This window comes from Saimiri boliviensis, chromosome 13 (genome assembly GCF_048565385.1).
Source record: "Saimiri boliviensis isolate mSaiBol1 chromosome 13, mSaiBol1.pri, whole genome shotgun sequence".
NCBI lineage: Eukaryota > Metazoa > Chordata > Mammalia > Primates > Cebidae > Saimiri > Saimiri boliviensis.
Genome location: NC_133461.1, coordinates 94,324,377 through 94,344,189, shown reverse-complemented (window position 1 = coordinate 94,344,189; position 19,813 = coordinate 94,324,377). Strand labels below are relative to the sequence as shown.

Here is a 19,813-nt window from a genome sequence, read left to right as displayed (position 1 = left end):
CCTCCTGGATTCCAGTGATTCTCCTGACTCAGCCTCCTGAGTAGCTGGGATTACAGGCACCCGCTACTATGCCCAGCTAATTTTTGTATTTTTAATAGACACATGGTTTCACCATGTTGGCCAGGCTGATCTCAACCTCTTGACCTCAAATAATCTGCCCACCTTGGCCTCTCAAAGTGCTTAGATTACAGGTGTAAGCCACCATGACTGGCCAACTATTTTTATAGGTGGAAGGAGTATACTCTAAAATAATGATAAAATAGTAAATACATAAACCAGCAACATAGTTGTTCATTATCAAGTATTACATGCTGTACATAATGGCATGTGCAATGGCATGTACAATTTTATACACCTGGCAGCACAGTGGTTTGTTTATACCAACATCACCACAAACATGTTAGTGATGCACTGTGCTGTGACATTACAACAGCGACAACGTCACTAGATGATAGGAATTTTTCCTATGGTCCATTATAATCTTATGGGACCACCCATCACTGGCCAAAATGCCATATATGTGACCTTATGTCAGTTTTGTGTTTACAAAGTATTCCTATGTAGATTATCTCATTTGACCTGCAAAACAATTCCATAAGGTAGGAAGGGCAGACTTTGTTGTGTTAAAAGAATGTCCACTGAGGTTCAAACTTGCTGTGAGTCACAGCTAATGACTGTTTACTCCAGAACTCAAACCCATATCCCCTGACCCCAAATCCATTACTGACCATCCCACATCCCAGTTAATTCATCAGCTCTTAGGTGCTTTCCTATCAGACAGGAAGCATAAAAACATGCATGTAATTACCTGTTGCAGGTTTAAAAATTATATATTTCATGAAACAACTCAAATTGTTCTGTTGGGTGAGCCAGTTTTCTCCAGGATAACATATGGGTCTAAATTCTAGAAGCAATTAACATTTATTATACAGAACCAATTAGGTGGCAGGCATTATGCTAAGTAAACCTTTTGCGCCTACACTTAATCTTCACACCAGCCCTTGGAAGGAGCTATTTTTTTTTAACTTGTGTTTTAAGTTCAGGAGTATATGTGCAGTTTGTCATATAGGTGAATTTTTGTCCTGGGGGTTTGTTGTACAGATTATTTTGTCACCCAGGTATTAAGCCTATACACAATAGTTACTTTTCCTGATCCTCTCCCTCCTCTCACTCTCCACTCTCCAACAGGCCCCAGTGTGTGTTGTTCCCCTCTATGTCCATGTGTTCTCATCACTTAGCTTCTACTTACAAGCGAGCATACAGTGTTTGGTTTTCTGTTCTGGTGTTAGTATATGAACAGACACTTTTCAAAAGAAGACACACATGTGGCCAACAATTATATGAAAAAAGCTCAACATCACCGATCATTAGAGAAATGCAAATCAAAGCCATGATAAGATACCACCTCACATGAGTCAGATGGCTATTATTAAAAAGGAACATAGTTACTTTTACTTCATCTTAGAGAAAAGGACCTGATTGTCAAAAAGGCTAAGTAACTTGTTGATATGGTTTGGCTATGTCCCCACCCAAATCTCATCTTGAATTGTAGTTCCTGTAATCCCCATGTGTCATGGAAAGGACCCCTCCTGGGGGAAACTGACTCCTCCACCGGAAGCTGGACCAGGGAACGCTCTGTTACAAGGTTTTTACAGGCCCACACGAGGGAAATTTCCAGGGTGGCTGTAAACCAGATGCTATTTCACCCCTATGTCTGACTCCCAACCAAGGCACCAGCCAACTGACCCTTCTCCCATACTCCACCCCTATTCAGCAGGAAGTAGCCAGAAAGAAGCAGCGTCCTATATCATCCAAAGGGTCGGAATGGCTCCCCTGGAAGGCTCCAGCTGATGCCAGCTCTCCCACTGGAAAAACCCGCCCAACAACCAGCCAACCAATAGCGGCCCAGCCCATCTCAATCCCGCTCCCCTGGAGTCAATTAGAGCACCCAGCTGTTGCTCCTTCCTCCTAGCCATAAAACCCCCACAGCCCAGGAAGTTGGCGAGATTTCCCTGGCCCTTTTCCCCGGGACCATGGAACCTCGCCTGGGAGCTGAATAAATTGGATTTTCATTTAAAAAAAAAAAAAAAAAAAAAAGTGTGAAGTAACTGAGTCATGGGGGCAGTTATCTCCATGCTGTTCTTGTGATATTGAGTGAATTCTCCTGAGATCGATGGTTTTATACAAGGCTTTTTTCCTCTTCCCTTGGCACTTCTCCTTCCTACCACCATGTGAAGAAGTACGTGTTTCCTTCTCTTTCTGCCATGATTGTAAGTTTCCTGAGGTCTCCCCAGCCTTGTGGAACTGTGAATCAATTAAACCTCTTTCCTTTATAAATTATTCAGTCTCTGTTATGTCTTTATCAGCAGCTTGAGAACAGACTAACACACTTGACTAAGGTCACACAGCCACACAGTGGAAATAGGGCTGAGATGTCTGTCAGGCACCAAAGTCTTTGCTCTCAAATCACTCTGCTGTTAACTCATGTTTCTCTGGCACTTCCTCCCCCATCTCATGCAGAACTCTCATCCCCTAAATGTGCCCCTAATACTTAAGGGTGTCCCAAGGAAATGTCTTACATGAATCCTCCAAGTCAGCCCTCCTATCAGCTCTCAAGGGTCATCATCATTTCTTCACCCTTCTCCTGTTTCTGCCTGTACAACCTAAAAATGAAGTATCAGGCAGTAATCTCCTCTGTGGTAAGCTTGGAAATAAAAAGAAGAGAGAAGTTCCCTGGACACGCTACCAGCACCACCATGGTTTCCTTGGTACTTTACTTTATTTGATGTAGAAGTTGGATGTTTGAAATGGAAATAGGTGAAGGAGTTGAAGTGAAACTTCTCATCTGACAGCTTTTTAAAGCCCCTGCCTACTTGGGGCAGTTGTGCCTTCCCTGAGCCTCACGTTCCTTTGTTGCAATGTAGAAAGGATGCCACCTTCTTCACAGGACTGTGCTGTGTCTTGAATGAAATACACTGTGCAAAATACCTGACCTCATGGTTAGCACCTTCTAAAGCTAAAACAAAATGATGTTTCTTCTCACCCAAATTCTTGTTCCATATGAAGACATAGCTTCCAATGTTATTGGCAGTTAATCAGTAAACACACAGTACTGTTTGTTGAGTGATTACAATGTTCAAACAAGTTCTTGTTTAGGAGAGTGTAAAAATTACATATAGAGGACTAGAGATCACATGTAAAATTTTTATGAAAATCAATGTAATGTGATCAACATACAATTATACTTGGACATAATATGGTTTTGTCAAAATTTTCTCTATACTGGTATTTGTGATAAAAAGGATCATAGCAGCTTGTGCCTGGCCTAAACTGATTCGAACACATTTCTAAATGAGATGTAGATTGAGTCACTTGCCAGCTACCTGGAAATGTGGGCAAAACCTCCTTAATCTTGGATGAAAAAACTGTGTGAAGATGTTTAACAAGTAAAACCATCATAAGACTGCAACTAGGCATCCTGAGAATTTCCAAAGATTCAGCCTGGCCAGCCATGGTCAGCCAGGGCCCATGGCCCTTGATGCTCCAGGGGGGCTGCCCATGTGCGGGTATGCTGAGGAGTCAGGGAGGGACAATTCACCCAGGCTTGACACAAGCTGCATGCAGAGCAGGGAAGTTCTAGACCACATGCTTAATTTGTTTTGGAGGATGATTACCTGGTTCCCTTTTAGTCAAGTTATTTCACATTGATGAAAACTAGAGCTTTCTCACACCTGCCTTGTTTCCTCCTCAGGTACAAGGTCAACATGACTCAAAAAGGTTCCTTTGCCTCTGAGAGCTACTGAGTCTACAGAAACATTCTGAATGGGAAAACTCAACTGAGTTTTCAGGTGATTTCTTTTCTTCTTCCTTTTGGCTCATTTTTTATTTGTTATACTTTTCAATTACCTGTGATAATTTGCTAGAAAGAAGTGATCTACATTTTTCAAAAGCACTGCCATATTCTCACAAGTTAAAAGGTTAGATTTTTTTTTCCTTCCTCTAATTAGGATGGGCTAAATTATTTTTTAGAAACAACAACAAAAACCCTTCCAGATTGATTTGTTACCTAGAGTTTTTTTTTTTTTAATGTTATTTATTCTTTCTCTCTTCTATCTTCTTCTTTTTTCTTAATTTTTTTCTTTTTCTTCCTTTCTTTCTTTCCTTCTTTCTCTTTCTTTCTTTCCTTTCTTCCTTCCTTCCCTCCCTCCCTCCCTCCCTTCCTCCTTTCCTTTCTTCCCTCCCTTCCTCTCTCCTTCCTTCCTTCCATCCATCTTTTCTTCCTTCTTTCCTTCTTATCTCTCTCTCTTTCTTTCTTTGTAAGTATCTTCTGCACAGCTAAAACAAAATATTGCTTTCTTTTCATTTTGGGGGTTGGGTAATACCAAGTTTCTTTTATGCTGCTCTAACAAAATACCATAGACTGAGTAATTTATAAAGAAGATAAATCTAGTTTCTCACAGTTCTGGGGACCAGGAAGTCCAAGATCAAGGAATCAGCAGGTTTGGTTGTCTGGTAAGGACTGTGTCCTCTGGAGGGGAGAATACTGTGTCTTCACTGGTTGGAAGACAGAAGGGCAGCCTACTGATCAACAGCTGTGTGGAGCTTCTTTTATAAGGGTCTTAATCCCATTCATAAAGGAAGGCACCTTCATGATCCAGTTACCTCTGACAGGCCCCACTTCTTAATACTATGACGTTGGCAACACCTGAATTTTGGAGGGGATATATTCAAGGCATAACACTGAGTATTTTGATGGGAAACCTCTCCTAGAGAATCCATAAATGACCACAGGATTTAAAGTGCAAATTCATGAAAACATTAAAGTTGCTTACAACTATTTGTTGTACGCTTTATCCTAGAGGCCTTAAAAGTATTTAGTAAAACTAATGCAAACAAAGTAGATTAAAATTACACTTCAAAGTTTATTGGAGGCTTCATTAATAAACCAGTGTCTCACAGGGAAGTCACCAAATAACAAGAATAGCTAACTCAGAATTTGGGATTAAACTATGAAACAAATAGTGTTTTCATTTCAAATAGAAGGAAGTGGGCAGTGAAGAAAAAGCGATTCCATTTAGACACACAAAGGTGAGAGGGGACTGGCCGCCTGGTGAGTGGCTCCCGCCTGTAATCCCAGCACTTTGGGAGGCTAGGGTGGAGCAAATGGATCATCTGAGGTCAGCAGTTCAAGACCAGCCTGGCCAACATGGCAAAACCCCATCTCTACTAAAAAACACAAAAATTAACTGGGCATGGTGGCGAGTGCCTGTAATCCAGCTACTCGGTGGGAGGCTGAGGCAGAATTGCTTGAGGCCTGGAGGCAGAGGTTGCAGTGAGCCGAGATCACGTCACTGCACTCCAGCCTGAATGACAGAGCCAGACTCCGTCTCAACAAAAGCAAAAGTGAGAGGGGTTGTCTTTACTGTCCTCACTGTCACCCTTCACTTGTAGATTATTCTCCACTAATATATTTTTGTGATTCTGTGGCAAGAGCGCAGAGTCCAGCTCCATGGCCAAGATCATTATCTGATCCCCCCTATTTTAAAGACTCCCCTGGGTGCTGAAGACATGTCGTTTCCTTCCTCAGGCTGTCAGTGGAACCATGGGGCTGAGTCACGTCTGCTCACAGCTGCTGCTGTTCGCATCCCTGGGCACTGAGGTCTGAAACTCCACCCTGGCAGGGACCAGCCTGACCCCCCCTGAAGGAAATGGCTGGACAGCTTCAGCAACAGCAGATGAAAACTTCCTTCCTCTTCATCCAGCTGCAGGCTCCTCCAGCCTGCGCTCTCCCCACCCCGTCTCCAGCGGCAACCCCAGGGGGCCTGGAGGAGGGACACAGTTTCCCAAGTCCCAGGACAGACTTCTTGGCAGGCTGGGACCTCAGACGCACACAGAGCTCAACTGCCCCTCCTTTGAGGCTGCTGCAGAAGGCAGGCCCTGAGACGAAGAAACCAGCTGCTTTCACTTGCTGTGCTCCAAAGGAAAAGAAGGAAGGGAGGAAAATATCCCAGGGTCCGGACGTAAGCAGGGGTGGTGTTTGCAGACCCCCACATCATAGGCATCGCCAGGCCCCTGCCTCTAAGAAACTGAGCTGGCTACAGCCCCTGGCATGGAGGTTTCCTAGCCCAGCTCCCGTCATGAGCAATGGAAGCAGCAGTCCCTCCATGGGCTGGAAGCATGGGCTGATCACTTCCGCTACCCAGGACCTGTGGGGCATGGATCCCCAATGCAGGGATGCCTTGGGATGCTCCCCTCCGCAGGCTGTCCTGGTCCACGTTGCAGAGGGAGGGGGAAGGACTATGCTGAGGAGAAGTGCTGAGACCTGCCAGATACTCCCCAGGAGCTGTAAGGAGGACACAGGTACCACGGTGCAGGCGACGAGGGCACGGCTCTACAGGTACTGTCCAGCTGTGCACATCAGCAAGAGCTGCCCAGCTCCACCTGCCACTCTGCCTCTCAAGGTAAGAACTCATGCGGCCTGAATCCTACCAGAAGAAAGGGAGCCAGGGGGCAGACATGCCACCCTGGTCCCCACTTTCTGGCGTTGCTTCTCTCCTCTGCTTGGATGGGCCACACCTCGACAGCAGAGGTACCCACGGGCCGTAGCCCTCCCAGGCCTGGCCTTGGCTCTGTCCTCTCCCACCTTCCAGGCCACCGGAAACATTTTGTTTGGAAGGAGGCAAGGACCAACTGTGGCCCGAGATTTCTGCCAGAGATGGGAGAAGAAAAAGTCAGGCATACTTTATAGGGGAACACGAGAAGGAAGGACAAAGGAGGTACCCAGACATTTACTGGGCTCCGTGATATACTAGGCATTTTCTTACATCCCGTTAGTCCTCTTAACTACTCTAAGGAATGAGTGCCACAGCTGCAGTTTCAGATGAGGAGATGGAGACAGGACTGGGCAAACATCCTCCCCACCCTTGCAGAAAGACAAAGGCACAAGCAAAGCCTGTTCTCCAGAATGGGCACTGGGAACAATTGGGGAGGTTCCAGGGAGCTGTGGAAGTTTCCAGAACCAGAGCACAGCCTTGGAACTCAGCCACACCCTACTATCATCTGTGAACACCTGATTTTCTAGGGTTCACATCTACACCCCATCTCCCCAACACACCTAGACCACCACCACCAAATGGATATGCATGCTGGGACAGGAGCCTCCATTCCCCATCAGGAAGGGGAAGGCAGCCCTGTGTGGCCTCCAGGGTCTTTTCCAGCTCTATGGGCTCTGCCTCTGATCCTGGCCTGGCCTGCCCTTGTTAGCACCTCACACTCCATACTTCTGGCCCAGCCTTCCTGTTGTGCTGGTGCCTGCAGCCCACCTTCTCCACCTGGCTCAGGTGCACTGTTCTCCAAATGGGAGGACAACACTGAAAATTCTGCATCCGGCTTTCTTTTCTCAGCAGTGTGGACATCCTGCTCTCCTTTGCATGTGTGTGATCGTGAGGGTGGAGGTGAGGAGGTGTGTGAAGGGTGGTGGGATGAGATGGAAGGAAGGGCGGGTCATTGGAGTGTTGAGGGTCAGCATGGAGGGGAATCTCAGGGAAGTCACAGAAGAAATGAATGAAATTCACAGCATATGGCAGGGACCTGCCATGGGCTTGGAGGGGGTGCCACTTCATCTGAACACCCTTCCTTCCCTTTTCTCTATTTACCAAGGGCCTGCCTAGCCACAGTTAAGAATCAGGAAGAAAGTTCTCTCCAGAGTAGCGCTCTTGGAGAAAGAGATGTTAGCATGCTTCCTTAAGAAATAGTTTACATTCCATCCTAATTCCTGCTCTCTTATTTCCTACCAGGATTTAGGAGGAATGACAAACCCCTGCGTCAGAGCCCAGTACACAAACCATGTGTGACTCTGTAGGTGGGGTCACACATGGTTTGTGTACTTCAAAGCCAGCCCGATGACTTGAAAGTTCCATCTTTTCTCACTCTTCCCTCCTGCCTTTGGCAGATAAGCTGAAGCCTCAGAGCTGTTGCCATTTCTTGGGGGAGAGACACTTTGGGAATTGATCCAAGTGTGTGGACCTCACCCTTGTCTACCTTCTTCAGACCCCTCTGTAAATGAGCCTGGTATCTGCTCCATCTAAGTTAAAGGTTGCAGGATTCCTAGCTAAAAAGTTAGAAGACCCAAGTCCAAGTCCTTGGTCAGAGCAAGCCGCCAGAGCTCTCTGAGGCTCAGTTATTACATCTTGAAAACACTGATGACCTCCCCTGCTTCATAGCTGCAAGAGAGATTTGTGGACTGAAGTGAAAGGCGCCCTCAGTAGTTATAACGGAGAGAAGAGGAGAAGCCAAATCAATGGGATACCAGGTAGGACCAGGGAAGCCGTGGAGTCAGAGGTGTGGGGTAGCACGTGACCCAGAATCTGGTGAAGGTATGGGGCTACAAAAACCTACTCTTGACCTTGCTGGTCAGTCAGTGTCATTCCCTGTGCCACAGAGAGAGAAGGGAGTTGTGAAATTAGCACCCTCAGATCCTGTGGGTGCTGTATGGCTATCTCTAACCAGGGAACCCCTGCCCAGGGTTGGGTGTTACACAAAGCAGCACAATTGACAGAAATCGTTTTTCCAGCTGTCCAGCCCTGGATAGATTAAGGTGCTATCTAGATTTGAAAGATGAGTGTGTGAGAATTACTCAATCCTTCCATGTTCTGGAATGCAGCTGTATGAGTTGTAGCAAAGTATCAAAAAGCTGATTAAAATATAGTATCTTCTAGACCACTGTGGATGCTAACACCCTTAATCCTCCACAGTGGAAACTTTCAGTCAATTAACTTATGGAAAATGTGCTCAGTTATATTTATTAAAGTGAAGTGTTGGTTACAGGGAAGGAAACGCCATTCTGACATGTGTACTGTAGAGTTGAGGTCCTAGTGTCAACTTTCTGAGGAGAAAATCCTGGATCTGAAGAGTAAACTTGCTGCTTTGCAGGATTCAAAATGGCTCAATTTATTCTCTCAGTGTTGAAACATCACAGGTTCCAGAGTAAAAACTGTTGGCTTGCGTCTTTCTGAGTATTATAAGGAGTGAAGAACAGATCACATGGTTTTTAGTTTATTCTACGACCAGGCTTTAGTAAAAACAGTCAGAGCAGTCTATGACCTGGACAGCTTCCACTGCACTGTTTCCTCTTATGAAAAAAAGCTCAAAATTCTGCAAGCATGTATGTTATGATCACCCCCACTTCACTGGTGAAGGGACAGATACTTGTGGATGGTAAGGAACTCCATGAGACTAGGACAAGGCAGCTTGAACCCAGCCCTCAAGTTGTCTACCCCGAGGCCAGGGCTCTCTCTGGCTTCTTTCACTATCTTTCCAGCTGGCAAGATTTCCTTGGAAGTAATTCTGTACTTCCTGAGACCTGGTGGTCTACACTGCACTCCTAATTCCTCTGGTGGAGAGGGTGGGAGAAAGACCCTTAGGACTTTAGGTCTGATGACCTAACCTTGTGCCAATGAGTCCAGCCAGCTTTCTAGAAGCAGGGAAGGTCTGGGTGTCGGGGACGTGGAGTCTCCTCTCAGGGTGGTGCCAACAGAGGGCTCTAACATTCTTGTGTTAAGTCTGTCAGTGTGAATCGGAGAACATTCTTTGCACCAGGGCCAGAGCCTGCCCCATGTGCTGCTGCCCCTCTGTGGGAACCCAGGGAACTGTTCCCATTTGATTTGAGCTTGGGGCCACAGATAAGAAGACAAGGAAAACAGACCCAACTCAAAAGAGAGGAAGAAAAAAAGCTTTCTCTATAATCATTTCAAGGTATTTCCACATGTTAAATTTTTTTTACTACATCTTCATATTTTACATATTTGATGTCTTAAAGTAGCAGTGACTTTTGGTATATAAACAGCATTAGAAAATTAGTAGTAAATATGTTTTTTTAATGTCCTTCATTTTTACAGACTGTACAAAAATTTCACTGACTGCTCTATTTTAGTCTTCCTTTTTCCCTTCCTCCCCCACCATCGATCCTCGAAACCAATCTACTTTTTGAGTTTTGATCACTAGCTTGTAAGAAGAGTGTTCAGGGTTTAGAAGAGGGAGAGGAGATGAGCATGACAGAGAAGGAGCCAGCAAGGGGTTCGAGTGAGAGGGAGACAGGGGTTGGGATAACATTCATTTATCTAATCAATGGAAATGCAGTGAAGGTCTGTTGTCTTACATGCAGACACTGTCTAGCAGACTAGGAAATATCGTGTTAACTCATTGTCTTGGATTGTTATTCCTTAAAAATCAAACTAATGTCTGAAATGTACATCTGGAAAGTACATTACATTTTGGGTAGAAAGTTTTTTGTTTAATTTACAAGATGGCTAAGAAACTCTGGTTTTGCTGACAAACTAGCTCTGTGGCCTCTGATAAGTCACTGAACAAAGCTAGCTTCTCTTGTTTTCAACTGGAGGTCTTTCCACCTCAAAAATTCTGTAATACCTATGCATCTGTGAATCCAGAAAGGTAATGAAACTCTTTAAGGAAAGAAAGGTATTAAAACAATTTATTTTGGCCAGGTGTGATGGCTCACACCTATAATCCCAGCACTTTGGGAGGCTGAGGCTGGCGAATCATTGGAGGTCCGGAGTTCAAGGTCAGCCTGGCCAACATGGTGAAACCCTGTTTCTACTAAAAATATAAAACAGTATAAAAATTAGCCAGGCATGGTGGCAGGCACTTGTAATCCCAGCTACTAGGGAAGCTGAGGCAGGAGAATCGTTTGAACCCTGGAGGTAGAGTTTGCAGTGAGCCGATACCACGCCACTGCACTCCAACCTGAGTGACAGAGCTAGACTCCATCTCAAAAGAAAAAGTTAATTTCATCTATCTCAGCTTATCTGTAAAGATTCATTATTTTGTCAATGACTTCAGGAAACTTACGTACAGAGTGGGCTTACCTTTCTTAGGGAAAACTGGGATTTCCATGGGGAGCAAGACACTCACAGATATGGAAGACTCAGTGCTTTCCTTGAGCAGTAACACCAATTCCCACCACAGAATTTTGGACCAGTATTGCAAACTGTCTGTCCTATAACAGTTCTAGTTAAATAAAATTCCCTTCTATGAATTGAACATTGACTCCCTGGTCTACTTAACCACCAGGAAGCAGTCATTTACCTCATTAAGGGTAAACATTTCATTACTCAAGCCTGTTTGACTTTTCAGGTCTAAGTTTAGAAATTGTTTTTCTCATAAAATAATAATCTAGATAATTCTCTCTTTAAATTAATTCTACTTGGTGAGTCATTTAGAATTTTATAAAAGAAGCTAGAACAAAGAAAGAGCATCCACAAATGCTCATATGGTAATTTTAACAGAAATATGGAATAAATGCACAGTAAAACACCCATTTTAAAAGATTCTGGTATTTAGGAGGCAGTATTGATTGGATTGAAAAGCTTATCTTTAGTTCATTTTATGCTACATTGGTTTTGACACAGATGTCTTGATTTATTACTTAAATAAATAAAGCCTGAGATAGCAGAATGGGTTTCAATCCTTTTTCCTCTTGTGATTCGCCTTGGTGTTCCCATGACAACCTCCTCTGGCTCTTTTTCTTCCTTACCCCATCCTTCACCCTTCACACACACGAGTCCTGTGGATCATTGTATAGGTGCAATTCTCCTGGAAGTACAAACACCTCAGCATCTCAGTCCGTCTATAGAAAGAAGAGGGCCAGGAGTACAAGGACACCTTCACAGCTGTGTCCGTGCAACGTGTTGAAAAGCGATTGGAAGGGGAGCTGGGACACAGGGGTTCAATGCAACTCTAGTATGTCCGTTGTCATTTTTTTCAGCTCTCCTCTGCTATCTTCTGCCTGCCCTTTATTCAGCCTTCTCTGAATCCCTCTTTCTCTTTCTGCCCATTTGCTTACTCATCTCCCTTCTCCGCATGGAGAAATTTGGCCAACTCTATTCCCAGGTTTACATCTCTTATATTTAGAAGACAATCCAGGCTGAGACTGAAATCTCTTAGGCCTATCTTTTTGGGAAGAGAGTTTTTGGTCTAACGTGGGCTGGTACCCACTCAACTTACTGTGGTGGGCACAGAGGAAGGTGCAGCTCACGTTGTACTAACAAGTGTGCTGATATCCTGAAGGGGGTTATGCCACGGGGATCTGGGCAAAAGATGATTTCTAAAAGGTGATGGGAAGCAGAGAACAGAGGAGGAAGTACAGACAGCCAACCCAATAAATGCCCAGAAGCACTTGCAAAGAGTTGTCAGCTGAAAGTATAAAGTGATTGCTTTGTATAAATGTTCTATTTGAGCTCTCTCATATTTTACATTTTGAGATTAAATTATACATTAATATATTAATGTAGAATCTATAAATGTATTTTAAAATTATATATTTCATAGCTTTTGGGAAGATTTTTTAAAACAGCATCCTTGAACTTTGTAATATACTAGAATCAAATCATTACCTGATATGATTTATAAATAGATTTGCTTCTACAATCTGCTACTGGTTATGATATAGCAAAAATTTTCTCTTTGGAAGACCTTTTTTTTCCTAGCTGGGTTCAGTAGCTTATGCCTATATGCCTAGCACTTTGGGAGGCCGAGGCAGGAATCTCAGTTGAACCTAGGAGTTTGAGGCTACAGTGAGTTTGGATTGTGCCACTGCATTCCAGCCTGGGCAACAGAGCAAGACTCTGTCTCAAAAACAACAAAATTTTTTTCCTTGTAGATTTATAGAGACTATAGGAAGTTATGAGACCTACAAAGACTTAGTGAAAGCAGGTTGTGTAGTAAACAGATGACTATCATGGATTCCGCATGTGGTCCCTCCAACTTTACGTCAATTCTCTGGGATTCCTGACCTAAAATTCCAGAAGTCAGAACACCAAAAAAGTAGCTACATTCCCTGAATTGGGTTATACTGAACCTTGAACTGTACCATATGATTTAGCACATCTATTAAATAAGCATAAGTAAGCAAATATATTTATCACACAATGATTTGATTCTAATCTACTACAAAGTTCAAGGATGTTGTTTTTAAAAATCTCCCAAAAAGCTATAAAATGTTTAATAGCTTCCCTAAAATTTGAGAGAGCTCAGATAGAACATTTATACAAAGAAATCACTTTACACTTATAGCTGACAACTCTCTGCAAGTGTTTCTAGGCAAATGAAAAAGGTGGGCAAATGAAAGAATGATTGCTACATGGAGTCGACATTGTCGGATAATTGCGGGGCTGCTTTTTTTTTTTTTTTTTTTAGGACATTCACCTTCCTTCCTTCTAAAGTCATCAGCATCTGTGATTCTTTTCTGGCTGCCCTTCATGTTGTGCATATTTCCTGTGATTATTTTTAGTCCATTTTAAGTTTTTGGAATTTAACTTTTAATTTTCAGTTTGTGTGACTTTGCATTAATCTTTCAATGACCAGGTTTAGCTGATCAGGAGGTAAAAAGCTGCAGGGAATTATTCCAGCACTTGCAATATTATATCATTGGAAAATCTCATTTTATCTGCAAGGAGGTTTGTTGCTCTTCATTGAGTTCTCACTGATTGTATGATGCAGTGTCAGTGAAAAGATTAGACCATTAATCTCATGTCAGAGATATCTCAAAGAAGTCTCAGGAGAGTTTGTTTAGATAGACTCAATCTTCTTCCACAAAGCAGTTCCAATATCCTACAACAAAGAACAAATAATAAATAAAAACAATAGTGACAGGTAAATGGTAATAAACAATCGAGCCTAGGAAAATATACAAATAAAAGTCAAGGTCAAGGAAATATGAGGTTGAGATTAGAAAAAGAACCCGAAAGTTCATCCCATAAAAGCCTACAGAGCTGGTATGTTTGAAATTCAAACTCAGCTCTGGGCTTCCTAGCTGCCCAAGATCAAAGAGTCACATGGGCATCTATGTAGCTCTAATTGTGAGAAGGGTGATGAGAGAAGGAAGGGAGGGAGGAAGAATGGGGGTTCTTTTAACATGTTCCACAGAAATTCTCTTTAAAAAACAAATTTTGCTTGACCTCTAAAGTAACAATTTAAAAACAACATTGTGGATAAAAACTTTTCTAATAAACATTTAATATCCACTGTGTTTCTGTTTCCTTAAACATCACACACATAACATAACTTAATCTGATAATATAAGTAATCGCTCTGGTCTCAAGTATTGCTTGTTGGCACTCTTAGGTCTTCAAAACTATTCGTCCTTATATTTAATGGGTTTCTCCCTGATAGTACTCTGCTCTCGGAGTTCTTTCTGTTAGTAGTTTTCCAGTTCCCTCTGTTCTGGCCTTCTCCTCTCACTATTATTCCTACCCTACCTCTAACATCCTTTTCTAAATCCACCACAGGCCAGGAAACTAAAAAACAAATTTGTTTCCATTGAAAGGCAAGTAGAACCAGGTCTACTCTATGTTTTAAACAACATATAAAATAAATGTTTTTGAGTGAAATAAATCATTCCTACTTTTCTTTTCATGCCATTTGAGAAAGCTGATGGCAAAATTCTTATTTGCTCATCCTCAATCTTTTTTTGTAAGTGAACTTTTTCTTAGCATACTCTGCAAACTACCCTTCCACCATGTTTTTTATTGAGCACATCCTCCATAACAACCTATCTTTTTATACCGTTTCGTGAACCACTTCTGGCTGGCGCCTGCCTTTTCTTCATTTATTAGGTTGCCTTCTGTTTGTAGCCTCTGAAGCTCTTTGGAGAAAAAGCATTACATAAATTCAATTAGAAGCTATGTATTCAAAGTGAATGCAGGAATTACACTGTTGATTGTTACCATACACATTGTTAAATTAACCTATTAAATGTTTCTGTGGGTCTTTTATAAGACATAAAACAGAAGATTCTTTTCCTGCTCTCTATAAGCTTTAAGTTTAAGGCAGAGAGGCATATTAAAACAGCATGAAACACTGACAGTGTATGTACAAAGGTTTAATACTTTGTGTAATAATCAATTCAAGCCTGCAATGGGGTAATTACTGTCCAAGTTACTAACTGTACATCATAATTTGAGGAAAAATGTCACCAATTTTTCTTTTGAGATGGAGTCTCGCTCTTGTCACTCAGGCTAGAGTGCAGTGGTGCAATCTCAGCTCACGGCAGCCTCCCCTTCCCAGGTTCAAGCAATTCTTCTGCCTCAGCGTCCTTGAGTAGCTGGGATTACAGGCACCTGCTACCATGCCCAACTAATTTTTGTACTTTTAGTAGAGACAGGGTTTTGCTATGTTGGCCAGACTCATCTTGAACTCCTGACCTCTGGTGATCCAACCCACCTCAGCCTCCCAACGTGCTGGGATTACAGGTGTGAGCCACCGTGCCCGGCCACCATTTTTATGCCATTGAGACAGAGGAGAATCTCAGTAGAGATTGACTTCAGGGGCCATCAGAGTGAAAGAAGAAAAAGCCTGGTGAATTGAAAGAATGTGAAGAGAATTTGAGTTTTAGACTTCTCTGAGTTCATGTGTGAATTTCATAATTCATTATGAAAGAAATTAGCAGTAATATAATCACATACACATGGAGCGAAATTGTCTGAAATCTGAAAATTAAGATTAAGGTTTACAGGCTGCGTGCCATGGTTCATGTCTGTAATCCCAACATTTTGGGAGGCCAAGCTGGGAGGATCACTTGAGGCCAGGAGTTTGAAACCAGCCTGCGAAACACAGCGAGAGACTATCTCTACAAAGAAAATAAAATTTTAAAAATTAGTAATTAATGGCCAGGAGTGGTGGCTCATATCTGTAATCACAGCTCTTTGGGAAACCAAGGTGGGTGGATTACTTGAGTTCAGGAGTTAGAGGCCAGCCTGGTCAACATGGTGAAACCGTGTCTCTACTAAAAATACAAAAAAATTAGCTGGGCATGGTGTCGGATGCCTGTATTCCCAGCTACTCAGGAGGCTGAGGCAGGAGAATTGCTTGAACCTGGGAGATGGAGGTTGCAGTGAGCCGAGATCGTGCCACTGCACTCCAGCCTGGGCAACACAGCAAGACTTCACCTCAAAAAAAAAAATTAGAAATTAATTTTCAAAATATTTCTGAGTTGTGAAATTAAACCTTTTATTTAAAGGCATAAAAATTAACTAAAAATAGTAAACTACCTGTATGGAAAACAATACGTCATGAAATGAAACACATATTTGAGCATAAAAAATATGCATGATTTAAGACAACATTGGAGAATCTGAAATCCAGATTAGAAAGTCTGGACCTAGATTGTGTGTCTGTATATCAGAGAGTGGTGGCGATTCCCTGGACCTGGGAGACTTCTCCTCATCCTGGAAGATTTCCCTTCCCAGGTGCCAGGTAGTGATGGCAACTGAATCAGGCCACCCTGCAAGACGTTTGCTAAGAGACAGCAGAAACACAGCAATGGGTTCTGTAAACTTGAGCCATGTCAGTGACTCTGAAGCTGTGTGCTGGTCAGACCATGTTGGGAGTTGAGGAGCTCAGATTGATTTGGGGATGCTTCTAGGGATGAGGCTCCCAGTGCAAGAACTGCCTTGATGCAGCATATAAACAATTCTGGTGTTTGAACAGCAAGCCAGCGCGGGTGATTCAGTTCAGAATAAGCAGGCCATGACCCCTGAACAAAAATGCCATTTAGAATTTGTGACCCGTCTAACGTCGATTCACAACAGTCATGTACCAGCTGGCTTTTCTGCCTTTTTCCCTCTCAGACAAGACAGTTATTAAGATCTCTTCGGCAGCCTATCACTTTTTTTTTTTTTTTGAAAGACAGTTTCACTCTGTCACTCAGATTGCAGTGCAGTGGCACGATCTCGGTTTACTGCAACTTCAGCCTCCTGGGTTCAAGCGATTCTCGTGCCTTAGCCTCCCCAGTAGCTGGAATTACATGGGTGTGCCAACATGCTGGGCTAATTTTTGTATTATTGGTAGAGATGGGGATTTGCCATGTTGGCCAGGCTAGTTTCGACCTCTTGACCTCAAGTGATCCACCCACCTTGGCTTCCCAGAATGCTGGGATTACAGGCATGAGTCACTTTGCCTGTCCAGGCCTGTCTTAATCATGAAACCTGAACAAAGAATTTATAGCATTAATTACCCACCCCATCCCTTTTCAGGTTTGCTTGGCCTTTGCTGTAGGTGGACTAGTTTGTGCCTTATGGGAAAAAAAAAATAATTGGGTTATCATTCTGTTAAGAGGCAAGAAAAATAACAAAATAAGTTATTCATGAATTACAAGTTTAGCAGGTATAAAAATCTATCAACATGCTTAGAGAATGAACCATTTTATTATTTTTAAATAAAATCTAGCCCCAAATTCTGACTAGCAAGAAATTCATTCTCTGATAGTCTCAGGGTTTCCTGTCCTCTAAATTTGGGCCAAGGCTCAGGAAATTGCTATGGTACAAAAACATTCATGCATTCTTGTATTCACTCGGGTCCTTCTGCATGAGCTTGGCATAGTACAGACTTCAGAGCCAGATGGAAAATAAGGATTATGTGAGTTATAATATGTAAAGAACTTGGAATTGAGCCTGACACAGAATATGCAGACCCTGAAGAGCCTCTCTGCTTTGATTGCTAGTCCTCCATCCACCCTCATTTTGGCTCAACTGCCTCCCACCCTAGGCTGTATACTTTCAAGTTCAACAGCTCCACTGCTTCTGTGTCCTGGTTGCATTTGAGCAGCTAGGACCCTGTGGCCTGGGTTTTCTCTCTTCTCTCTGTCTGAATAGAAATTATTTTTCTTATCCATCTCTTCCATCTTGAAATAGAAAGACAAAATGTATTATTTTCATCTAATCATAATTCCATGTTCTATCTACCTAATATCTTAATTCTCTATAAATTCATCATCCACTGCAGTTCAGAACAAATGAGACTTTGAAAATAAGAATATTACTGAGGTTTAGAAATGTTCAGAAAACAATCCAGGCATGGTGGCTCAGGTCTGTAATCTCACCACTTTGGGAGGCTGAAGCGGGCAGATCACTTGAGCTCAGGAGTTTGAGACCAGCCTGGCCAACATGATGAAATTGATAGAAAGTTAGCTGGGTGTGGTGGTAGGCACCTGTAATCCCAGCTACTGGGGAGGCTGAGCCAGGAGAATTGCTTGAACCTGGGAGGCAGAGGCTGCAGTAAGCAGAGATTGTGCCACTGTACTCCAGCCTGAGCAAGAGAGGGAGACTCCATCAGAAAGAGAGAAAGAGAATAAGAGAGAAAGAGAGAGAGAGATTGATTCAGAAAACCAAAAGAGCTCCCTAGAATTGGAAGAGTGAAGTCCTGTGTATCAGGATCCTCTGACAAGGTTAAGAAGTAAGAGGCAGACATGTGAAAGAAAGCCTGCAAAATTATGACTAACTCTATAAAAGTCATCTCATAAATGCACCCACTCTTCTTTTATTTCAGGGCGCTGCCCCTGGGAAGCTCCCCAAGTTAGTTAGGGTTGTCTTTCTCCCCCTTTCCAGCCTCAAGCCAAGGCCCTCTCTCCCCTCAGACTTCTCAACAGCCTTCCCATTTCTCTTCTTCTACCCAGAACGTTTCTAATAACCTCTTCAATGTCTTCTGCAGAAGGGAAGCATCTTGAGCCATAAACAGGTTGGAAGAGGGTTTGGGTTGAAGAGAGGGGAGCTGGTACCCCACAAACATATACATTTATTATGTGCCCATAGTAATTCATTAAGAATAAAGAAGAAAAAAAGATTAGGAGGCCAAGGTGGAAGGATCACTTGAGGTCAGGAGTTCAAGAGCAGCCTGGCCAGTATGGTGAAACCCCAGCTCTACTAAAATAAATAAATAAATAATTAGCTGAGCATCGTGGTGCGCACCTGTAATCTCAGCTAATTGGGGGGTTGAGGCACAAGAATCACTTGAACCCAGGAAGCAGAAGTTGCAGTGAGTCAAGATCGCAATACAGTGTACTAGGTACAGAAAGAAAATGGTAGTGCTTCTGTTTATATACATATCTATTTCTCTCTCTCTCTCTCTCTCTCTCTCTCTCTCTCTCTACATATATATGTGTATGTTTTTGAGACAGAATCTCACTCTGTCACTCAGGCTGGAGTGCAGTGGTGCAACCTCAGCTCACTGTAACCTCTGCCTCCCACGTTTAAGCAATTCTGCCTCAGCCTCCCATGTAGCTGGGTTTATAGGTGTGTACCACCACACCTGGCGAATTTTTTTGTATTTTTAGTAGAGATGGGGTTTCACCATATTGGTCAGGCTGGTCTTGAACTCCTGACCTCAGATGATACACCCACCACAGCCTCTCAACTGTTTATATTTTTATATCTTGCCTCTCTAGATTTATTTTTGTGTTTTTTGTACATGACAGTATACTAATACAATAGTATCAACTTTTATTGTATAAAAAGTTCCCACTAAATCATAGGTGTTATCATGTATCAGTCATAAATAAATGTATCAGTCATAAATAAATATGTATATTTTGCAAGTGAATGCTCCAGTGTTTTTTGCTGATGGAGTGCAGAGAAAAAAAAAATGGTTTAAACCTTGCTAGGCATATCACGTTAAAAACAAATGCTGTCTATGGGACAGTTTTCTCAAGTCTTATGCCTCTCGTAGCCATAACAATTCATCTGAAACAGGGTTTGCGTACCCAGAACTATGGGCAACAATCTATTTTATGACATTCCTAAACAGAAGAAGCCTCTCCTTGTCCTGAATTCTCACACTACTTAAGAAGAGCTTTTTAAGTTGAGAGGTGGCATAGACCTGCCAGATTTCACAAAGAAAAATAGCAATATTGGGGAGATACTTATGCTCACAAATGATTTGTTGTTGATCTGAAATTCAGATGTAACTGGTGTCCCGTATTTTATCTGACAACCTTAGTCTAGAGTCAGTTCTGGTTTTGAAGTCC

The 19,813-nt window shown here is 42.7% G+C and overlaps 1 protein-coding gene across 4 annotated transcripts in view; it reads left to right on the top strand.

Annotated features, from left to right (window-relative positions):
• PSD3 (pleckstrin and Sec7 domain containing 3) overlaps positions 1–19,813 on the top strand; it is a 682,522-nt gene that overhangs the window by 139,306 nt on the left and 523,403 nt on the right. For all 4 annotated transcript variants that reach the window (XM_074384015.1, XM_074384005.1, XM_074384009.1 and 1 more), the window contains exons 4-5: positions 3,752–3,848; positions 5,588–6,461. In XM_074384015.1, coding sequence (XP_074240116.1) covers positions 5,709–6,461 — 753 coding nt within the window. In that variant the 5' untranslated portion in view covers positions 3,752–3,848; positions 5,588–5,708. The remainder of the gene's footprint in view (positions 1–3,751; positions 3,849–5,587; positions 6,462–19,813) is intronic.